Source organism: Sardina pilchardus, chromosome 18, assembly GCF_963854185.1.
Source record: "Sardina pilchardus chromosome 18, fSarPil1.1, whole genome shotgun sequence".
NCBI classification, from domain to species: domain Eukaryota; kingdom Metazoa; phylum Chordata; class Actinopteri; order Clupeiformes; family Clupeidae; genus Sardina; species Sardina pilchardus.
This window is the reverse complement of record NC_085011.1, coordinates 8,946,626-8,956,814: the sequence shown is the minus strand read 5'-3', so window position 1 is coordinate 8,956,814 and position 10,189 is coordinate 8,946,626. Positions and strand designations below refer to the sequence as shown.

Below are 10,189 nucleotides of genomic sequence, written 5' to 3'. Positions count from 1 at the left end.
TTTTATTTTATTAAATATATTAATTTGTGGGTGGGTTGGGAGGGAGGGTAGGGTTACTATACTTTAGACTTGCTGTAATTGTACTCATGCTGCAGGGTGCAAGTTCTTTCTGTGAAAGAGATTATTGGGGGTAAGGGGAGGGAAGCAATGGATAACACTAATTGCCCTCCAGCAATGTTGAATTTATTGGTATCGAAGGAAAAAAAGGGGGTGGGGGGGTAAAGAAAAAGACGTTGGATTTTAACCGTTTTAGCATAATACAGTGTTTTCACGAGACTGGTGGTGTGACACTTTTCTTGGCCCTATAAACATTTTTGTAGTGTGTTTAGATTTAGTAAAAAAAAAAAAAAAAAATGCCCACCCTTTGCCCTGTCCCCAATCCTGTTCCTTTCATTTCCTGGTTTTTGGTGAACTGATGTGTGTGCGTGTGTGTTTAGAACACTCCTCTGAAATGCCCAAAGTGAGATTATCCTCCAGAATTGACTGTGATTAAATATCAGCCCGACCGTGTAGTCAACTTTTGAGGGCCAGTCTCGTGGAAGCACTGATGTCAGAACCAAGCCTCGATGATCCAGCCGGCACTGTGCTGGGCAAAAAATGGCGCTGGTTCCTGTTGGTGTACACATTGCTGGAGATATTTATCTTTTTTGTCTTCGTACAAAGAGAAGCTTCTGCTCCAGTGAAGCTGAGATGAGTATCTAGACAGCTGTTTTTATTTTATTTGCTTTTTTTTTGTTTTGTTTTCCTCCCCCAATCCAAGTGTATTTGGTGACTGTGGGTTCTCATACAGCCTGAATTGTATGCATGTTCCATAACATCTAGACTTAATATATTGTGGAGTATTCAATAACCATTATGTAGACGTTAGTATTAATCAAAAAGGGTATAATTTCCTAGGCAAAGAGGAAAGTGTTTCATTTTTAAAAATAAACTTTATTAGATCATTTCAGTAGTGATGAATGGCGTGATACATGGGGTATAGAAAAACAGTTTGGAAACAGAACTCATGGGGGGGGTCGGTGGAACTTCCATCACAGACTGCCAATCATCTCAACGAGGGGGGTGAACTGCTCCAAGCCAGCAGAGGGATCCTCAGCAAACGCACAGAGCTTCCTGCAGCGAGAGAGAAAAAAAAAAAAAAAACAGCATGAGATGTGTGCCATGATTCAGCAAATTAGTGAGCAACGGCTTTTAAGTGGTTGGACTGTTCGAAATTGCAATCGTACAATCAATCTATCATATGTGATTCAGAACCAAATCACGCTGAGTGTCTGTCTACGTGTGGATTCACAGTAGTAGAGAATCAATTCAGACTTGTTCAATTTTACATGAGCTTCAGTTCTGCAGCGGCACTTCAAGTCTTGCTTTAAAAAAAAAAAGAAGTGTGTTCTTACCTGAAGAGCCGGAGGGTGACTGTGCTCTTCTCGAACTCCTTGGCCTTCCTGTGGCCAGCCTGGATGACCGCCTCCGGGAGGCTGGCCAGTCTGGCGGCGTTGAAGCCGTAACTCTTGGGACAAGCGCCGCCGATGAACTTGTAGAGGAACGTGATGGTCTCCTGACTGGGGTCTTCACACTCATTCTCCACCATGCAAGCCTGTCGTCAAGATAGCGGGAAGATGAGACAGGAGATGCCATGTCAATATTGGGCTTTACAACTCAGTGGGGTATTCCAAGTACAGTTCAGAGACAAGTCTGTAGTTGGTAAGAGCTGACAAATGATCAAAGACAAATTTCAAGATTTAATCAAATGATACGAAGAAGAGCGTGGACCACTTTAGGTTAAACATATTCAAGCTTGGTAGAAATCTGGGGTCATGTGTACATCTTCAAATGAAGGGGGTTCGGATAAAGGCATGGTTTGGCAATTGATCATTTGAGACAAACAGTCCTCCTAAACTTGCCAACTGGTATATGTCTATGATCACTAAATGCTGCCCTCCAGTGGCCATCAAAGATATAAAGTATGCTGCAGGATATCAATATGTTTTTCCAGACATATTTGGAGATTAATTTAATACCGTCTGAAAAGAATACCTTCTCCTTAACTATGGTGGCTTAGTTACCACTTAATACTATAAGCAGCCTACAATCATTTTAACTTGTTCAATGCTAAATGTCAAATTGATCTTTGGCCAAAAACCTACATGATGATGCCCCCTAGTGGCAAAAATGTATAACTAGTGTAAACAAAACAAGAAAAGGATATGCTGGCGCAATTGTATTCAAATGTACCAGTTGATCGTAGCACATTAACATTAAGGGCTGGCTGTCTGTATTCAGAATTCATTATAGTAATATGAGAAGTGCACATCCAGATTTGTCAATCTAAACATACTTCTAAAGAGGCAAAGCTATCCAAGAATGAGGGATACATGGAATGGTGAGTCTGACCAAATGAATCATGACTTTGAAACATGATCTTATGATTATGTTACCATAATATCAGAATGGGGCCCCCTGACATTAGTGAACTGTGGGCAATTCCAAGTATGTGGTTTCATGACAAACCCAGGAAGGTCGACTCAATAGATGATGCCAACAGCTTTGTTTTGGAAGGAGAATGCAGCAGGGCTCCTTGTGTAGGAGGTTTACCAAAGGAATTAACTCCTCCAGGTTTGTCATTAAACCTCGTCCTTGGTGTCCCCCTCCATGCGAGAGAGAGAGAGAGCACTCACCATGTGGCCGAGTCTGACGGAGGGGTCGTGGGCGCGGTCCTCCACCAGGGAGTGGTAGTGGGTGGAGAAGAGCGTGCGGCAGCGGATCCGCTCGGCCAGCTCCTTCACCACAGCGCTGGCGATCGCCGTGCCGTCGTACGTGGCTGTGCCCCTACCTGCGCCGAAGGCACAAAGCCATAGTGTTAGGACACACAAACACACACACCACACACACACGACTGTATCAAGGCAGGACAGCCAGGAGGTTAGCCACGCTGACTGCTAATGGTCTTACCCAGCTCGTCGAGGAGCACAAGGGAGTGCCTGGTGCCGTGCAGGAGGATGCTGGCCGTCTCGCTCAGCTCCACAAAGAAGGTACTCTCCCCTGGAACACAGACGTGAGTGAGTCAGAGCTGCTGAGCTACTACATCTCCCAGAGGCTATTCTAGCAGACCTCCATTACTAGAAGACTTGCATTCAATCATGGTTGACTCCCACGCATCATGAATTTTTCCTTTAGAGCGCTAATAATAGTTAGAAGCCAAAGGCCTGAATGGTGAGCGAAACCTTGAGCAGGACCCAGACAAGACGTGTGATGCAGCTAAAACTACATGCTTACGTTATTATATTTAGCAGATGCTTTTGATCAAAGTGACTTGCAGAACATGAACCTTACAACAGTTATAATTAACAGTAAACAGTTTTTGAATGACATCTCCCAAAGGCAGAGAGACTGACTTTACATTCAATCATTGTGTAGTTGCTGTTAGTGGTACCATCACGTTAGTGGGATCAACCCCCACGTCTCCTATTTAAAGGACAGCAGTGTGATCTGATCTGTATGTGGCAGTGCTAGCGCCGTGCTTTGGCAGCACCGCCGCCGCGAGACAGAGACGGGCTTGTCCTCTTTAACTCACCGGCCATGATGCGGTCGGAGGCCCCCAGGCGGGTGAAGACTCTGTCCACGGGGGTGAAGCGCAGGGACTCCGCAGGCACGTAGCAGCCCAGCTGGCCCAGGATGACGATCAGCCCACACTGGAGGGGAAAGAGAGGAGTCAGCAGCTTGGTAAACAATGTAAATAACAACACCACATTTCATTAATAAAGCACTTTTCTACCCAAAGCACTTCGCTGTGGAAGAGGGGAGGGGGGTTTTACTACAACCACCATCAATGTGTAGCACCCAATCTGGGTGACACACGGCAGCCATTTTGTGTCAGAAAGCTCCCACCAGCTTGGTGTGCAAAGAGGGAATCAACCAACCAATGGTAGGGTTAACACTGTAGGACCACTGTACCTTCCTCAGGAGCATTCATTTGGAGGCTACACGAAGAGTTCAGATTTACTGATCTAATAATGAATAAAATTTCATCATACGTGGAGAAGAATAGGGAATATGAAACAAATACATCATGGGATAAATGCCTAAGGCAAGAGGTGTGTTTCATCATTTTGAAGCCTTGAAAATGACTAGCAACTGAGGGGATGGGAATTCCTAACCGTCAATACAAACGCTGTATGTTTTACTATAGAACTGCAGGCTGTGGTGGTACAACCAAGATAAGTAGTGTGTCTGTGTTAAACCACAGGCTCCTTCCTGCCTCACCAAACTGTTGGAACAGGTGGTGGTATAGGGTATGCAACAATGAAGCAAGAAGGTTAGCAAAAAAACGACCAGTGAAAAGTTGCATTGAAAAACATGTTTTGAATAAATATGGATCCAACAACTGATCACCTAGTCTTATTATTCAACACTAATACCTTGCTTTTGGGAACATCTGAAAGATGTGGGTGGTGAGAGATGTTTGTTTACTGTGTTACTTTGTTTATTGTGTAACTTCAACTGAAAAGTGAGATCAACAGGCAAGTAAGAAACTTAAAAAACGCAGAATTATATATCAAAAGCATGGCCAACAAAAGAATGTCTACATACTAGCAAACTGAGACAATTGCACTCATTGATGCACGTATTACACTCATTGATGCACTTAATTTGTTGTTCGAACTGCTCTTGAAAGCTTAAATGTTTTTACCATGTAGTAAGTCGCTTTGGTTAAAAAGCACCAGCCAAATGTAATGTAATGTAGTGTAATGATTTCTAGCCACAGCATCTCACCAAATCCTTCATTACTGACAAGATAGAGCAACATAATGCATCTCTATGGAAGCAAAATTCGAACAGTTCCTGTCTGCTTAAAGAGGCGTGTCGCAAAGTCGTCACAGTGGGATATCGATCGGCAAGCAGTTCAGTTCGAATGTTTCTAGGTCTGCTTAAAGGGGGATTTCGCCCCCCTCCCCTTTGCGAAAACAGAACGCGGAAATGTTCGAATGTTTGCGCCTCTCGCTCTGCTTTAACCCTCTCTGATGTCTGAGGAGACCCACCTGTCTCATGAGTGTGGACTTGCCCCCCATGTTGGGTCCAGTGACCAGCACACAGGTGGCGCTCTCCTTCCCCGCCCAATGGCTCTCGTCCTCCTCCGCGCCCCGGCAGCCGATGAAGATGTCGTTGGGGATGAAGTCGTCCCCGAAGAAGGTCTTGGTGACGCACGGGTGCCGGGACCCCCGCAGGTCCAGGAAGAGGGAGGCGGCGTCCTGGCCGCTCCCCGGGAGCACCACCTCCGGCCGGGCCATGGGCCCGTCTCCTGACTGGCTGTACCGCGACAAGCTCAGGAGCACATCTGCAACACACACAATGTACAAACACACTCTTAGTGGGGGGAAAAAGTGCTATATAGAACTGAAACGGTTCTTTTTATCATTTTGAAGCTGTGAAAATAACTAGCAACTGAGGGGATGACGATGGTTCTATTGCATGCTTCATATAAAGCACCCCTAAATGGTTCTTTAAACTATTCTGAAGGGCTCATCAAAAGCCTTTAAAGCCTACATAGTTCTAGTTAGCACCTCAAGAGCCCTTTTTTTGCAATGTGAATACCATTTAAACAAACACATGTAGCAACATTTCACACTGACTTTCAACTTGTGACAAATGAGAAATCCCATGTACATACATCCAAACTAGTTAACAGACCGCATAAAGAGGCCCTTCTCTCTGCATGCGCTGAGCAAATACCCCCCACTGGCATAGCTAACGCTGCTCTCTCACCAACGAAACTAATGGAACACGCATCCTTTCAGCCCCAACCGTGTCTACTCAATTCAGACTAATAAGACACGAAAGAGGCAGCCCGCATTAGATTAGAGATCAGTGCAATGAACAGTCACCACCGAATGTGCTGGCATAATTCCTCTCCACCTGGAGGCGGAAGGACCTTCTGAAGATTTAAAGCCTCTGCGCAAATGAGAATGGACGAGGCAAGACGAGGCTGAGGCTAATGATCAGTTTCATAAAAGAGACTCCTGCTCTCTAGACTGTCGACGGCTCTCATTTTAAAAACTTTCGGGACTGATGACACGACTACGCCATTCACCGCACGTTTTTTTCCCCCATCGCGCTTATTCTTCTTCTCCGTCGGCAGAGCTCATTAAATGGCCAACAGGCCGCTTTCATGATCTCACGGAGATCATCATCATCATCATCATCATCATCTGGGCAAATTCCTCTAGCAGCGCTGCACTAAAAGGCTACAGCGCACTCTTCGCATTCTGAATGAAGGGCGCCAGTGTGGCGGTATCAATTATTCAAAGGAAAGCCTCACTCTGCTAGCGAGGGTCTGCTCCAGAACCGCATTAACAGCCCATCGGAGGGCACTAAACGGGAAGAGGCCGAGGGCCAAGGGGTGGGAAATCACTCGGGCCAAACAAACACTTATTGACACAGCCAGGGCGAATTTCATAATATATTTATGACCCTTCCCCTATCTGCCCATTCAAACAGTTTTCTTTCTTTCTCTCCTCCTCCTCCTCCTCCTCCACACAGATGGAGCGCATACTCACACAGTTATGCTTGACCTCATTATGGAGTAATTACTCCACACTTGGAAGAACTAATTAAATTCACCACCGTGACCATCTCTTAGAATCTTTGGACTGTGAGAATGAGACCATGAGTGAGTGTGTGTCTGAATAAGAATGTCTGTCTGTGTCTGTGTGTGTATGTGTGTGTGTCTGTGTGTGTGTGTGAGAGAGAGAGAAAGATCAGACATTATTTTTTTTAAATCATACCGAGAACAGACATGCACTCCACGGCCGTCTGCCAGTCCCTGTAGTTCTTGTCGAAGTTGAAGAAGAGCCTCCTCATGCAGTCCTTGAGCGCGGCGTCCCTCTTCTCCTCCCAGCCCTGCAGCTCCGAGAACCAGCGCTCGATCTCCCTGGTGGAGTAGCGCTTCCAGCCCTTCTTGGTGGACCTCACCTCGTACTCCTCCGGGACGTTCCGCTCGGACACGCTGTCCGGGACCTCCATCTGGTAGCGGTTCCTGCCGGTTCCCCAGTAGGAGAGGGTCTTGCAGCCGAGCCTCTTCTTCTGACGGTCCAGGTACTCTTGCAGGTTCCTCTCGCAGTCTTTGACCTCGCTCAGGGCCTGGTCGTACTCCGGATCGAAGCCGGCCTTGGGGGTGATGACGCCGGTGTTGCGAGCCTTCTGGTGGTCGAAGGCCGTGTCCCAGCGCTTCAGCTCGGGGGAGAGGTCCGGGAAGAGTCCCTCGCCGTCGTCCGTCTTCAGGACCAGCAGCTGGCGGAGGATCTTGGAGCGGAAGCCCTCGGTCACAGCCGACAGGACGGACACGATCTCCTGCATGGCCTTGAACCCTTCGAGCGCGGCAAGGAAGTCTACGATCTTGCGCTTGCTGTAGACCACCTCCTCGTACATCACGGCCCGGCTATCGGGGTGGTCCTGGCCCTTCGCAGGCATACCAATGCTGTGAATCTTGCTCAGGAGTCTCTCGAGATCCGGAAGCTTCTTGAGGAGATCCGTCACCTCCGACGCCTGGGCCGGAACGCCCATGAGATCTTCCAGGGCATCCAGACGATCCGAGATGGAGGACGGGTTGCACAGCGGAGCACACAGCCACTGCTTCAGAAGTCTTTTGCCGAAAGGTGTGCAACAGGTGTCCAGACGCTCCAGCAGGGTACCTTCCAGACCACCTGTGGATCCATTCTGGAGAATCTCCAGGTTGGCCAAGGTCACCCCATCTAGGACCATTCGCTGGCGTGTCTTGGCGAAAAAGCTGGACGATCCCTCCGACTTCTCCATCTCCACATCCACTGGAACGTACTCCTCGAAGTTGGCCATGGAGAGCAGCTCGTGGTCCACGAGACACTTCTTCAGGTAGAAGATGCAACCGCCGAGAGCCGAGAGGGCGAGCTCATAGCCCTCTTTAGGGGTGAGGCACAACGAATCGCTCTCCGAGGTCATGCTTTTCAGCGTGGCCGGGAGGGCGGCGCCCCCGGAGTCCTCGCTCTTCTCGGCGCTGTCTTTGAAGTAGTCCTCCTCGGCCAGGGCCTTCAGGGTTTTCTGGGCGTCCCAGAACTGCGAGCTGGGGCTGAGTCCCTCCTGGATGGCCGACGACAGCGTGGCCTTGAGGATTTTCCGCGTCTCGCCGGACGGGTTGCCCTTCTCGAAGAGCACCTGCGCCGGCGCGTAGTGGGCGGCCAGCGTGCGCAGGCGCGAGCAGTGGCGGTCGTCGCGGAACTGGCCCACGTGGAAGCGGCCCACTGACGTGTCCACGAAGCACACGCCGTAGGTGTGCGACTGCCCGCCGCTGCCGCCCTCGCCCTCCGCCCGCTCCTTGACGCTCAGCAGGTACTTGCTGTGGCTCTCGGACGGCTCGCCGTCCAGCACGCTGTAGGTCTGCGTGCCGCGCGTGATCACGCGGCACACCTCGCGCCGCACCACCCGGTCGAACTTGGTGGGCCGCGCCATCTTCTTGCAGCGCGCCTCCATCATGTCGGGCGTCTCCGTCTGCTCCACGCGCGCCACCTTGTAGCCCTTCTGCACCAGCACGTCCGAGAAGCGGCCGAAGGCGATCTCGGGGAAGCCCGAGTGGGCCCAGGCGCCCTTCATGAAGGTCAGGCCCAGCTCGTTGACGCCGATGACCGCGTCCATGTGGTAGAGCTCGTAGAACTTGCCCACCTTGTAGAAGAGCACGGCGTCGAACATCTTCGACTTGAGCTCCCACCAGCGCCGCATGCCCGGTGTGGTGCGGTTCAGGAAGTCGTCGGGCACGTAGAGCGTGGTGGGGTCGTGGTCGTCCTCGGACTGCCGCCGCCGCCGGGCGTCCTTCCTGCGGCCCTCCTGCAGCCAGTCCAGCTTCTCGTGGTCCCACACCGTCACGGCGCCCTCCAGTCCTCCGGCGCCGGCACCGCTCTCGCTGTCGAAGGTGGCCGGCGCCGAGAAGGCCGAGAGTTTGGACTTGGCGCCCGCCGACGCGGACGAGGCGGCGGCGGAGGAGACGCTTCTCTTGGGCGGTTCTGAGGGAGCCAGAGCCTTGGGCTTGGCCTTCGCCGTCTTCTCCGCGGGACGCTTGCGCTTCAGGGGCTTGACGGGGCTGTCCGGTTCGGTCTCCGGCTCGCTCTCCTCTTCCTCCTCGACCTCTTCCTCGCCGGTGCTCGCGCCTTCCTCTTCGCTGCTGCCTTCCGCCTTGTCGGGCTTGAACTCGTCGCCGGAGTCATCGCTGTCGGAGGCCTCCACGATGCGGCGCCGTTTGGACTTCTGACCTTTCTCAGTGGCCGCCCGGGATGAGCGCCGCCCCGACTTGACCTCCTCCGACTCCTCCGACTCCACCTCATCACTCACCGTGGAGTTGTCAACCTGCAGTATAAATCGGTTCATTTTCAATTCAACAAAACATGTCAATTCAAATTAAACACAACAAGTGTTGGGTATATGCCAACATCTCAAGTTATGAATTATTTCTACATGTAACACATAACTACATATTGTGAGTGCTGCTACTACTTATGGTGTAGTATCACAAATCACAGTGTCACTGAAAAGTCAGTTATAGGGAAAATCTGGCAATTTTTCACAATGATTTCCATTTCTCAAGGTCAATTATTGTCGGTACGAAAAACACAAAAACAATCGATTGATGTTCATAGTATCTCACCTCCATCTCCTCATCTTCCTCCTCTTCCTCATCATCTGATGGATCTGTGCACAGTGGCATCTTCAGTCTCTCCTCTGTACTTTTGGCCATGGCAGCGTCTGCCAGCTCCATGCCTCGCCGAATCTCAGGCTTCCCACTGAAGAACAGGCCTCCTGATTTAGCCTCAGTGCTGTTTGAACCTGGCATGGACACAACGGTAAACAGCGGTCATTATCTGGTCAATGGTCAACAATACTCTCAGATTAACTCTTAACATGCCATAAATTACCTGATATTTTACTAATCATAAAAGCAGTGGTACAAACCTACACCAAAGATTATATTTTGAGTCAGACCACACATGTACAGTGAGTTTTTGGATTAGAATGAACTGGTAGATTACACACATGTACTCCAACGCTGCTGTACACCTAAGCACACTTACCTTGATATTCTCGCACATATTTGGTGCTGACCCAGCCTCGGGTCGGGGGCTCATCAAAGAAGTGGACGTGGAGGCGTTGGTCTCGTCCCTTGCCCCGCATCTGT

At 49.9% G+C, this 10,189-nt stretch overlaps 1 protein-coding gene across 1 annotated transcript in view; it reads right to left on the bottom strand.

Annotated features, from left to right (window-relative positions):
- Nucleotides 1-309: 309 nt before the first annotated feature.
- Nucleotides 310-10,189, bottom strand: part of msh6 (mutS homolog 6 (E. coli)) — an 11,233-nt gene continuing 1,353 nt past the window's right edge. Inside the window, exons 2-10 of the mRNA XM_062520344.1 lie at nt 10,086-10,189; nt 9,662-9,840; nt 6,780-9,363; nt 5,037-5,332; nt 3,572-3,689; nt 2,950-3,039; nt 2,676-2,830; nt 1,395-1,594; nt 310-1,113 (exon numbers count right to left, since the gene is read on the bottom strand). The exon at nt 10,086-10,189 is cut by the window's right edge and continues 99 nt beyond it. Coding sequence (XP_062376328.1) covers nt 1,032-1,113; nt 1,395-1,594; nt 2,676-2,830; nt 2,950-3,039; nt 3,572-3,689; nt 5,037-5,332; nt 6,780-9,363; nt 9,662-9,840; nt 10,086-10,189 — 3,808 coding nt within the window. The 3' untranslated portion in view covers nt 310-1,031. The remainder of the gene's footprint in view (nt 1,114-1,394; nt 1,595-2,675; nt 2,831-2,949; nt 3,040-3,571; nt 3,690-5,036; nt 5,333-6,779; nt 9,364-9,661; nt 9,841-10,085) is intronic.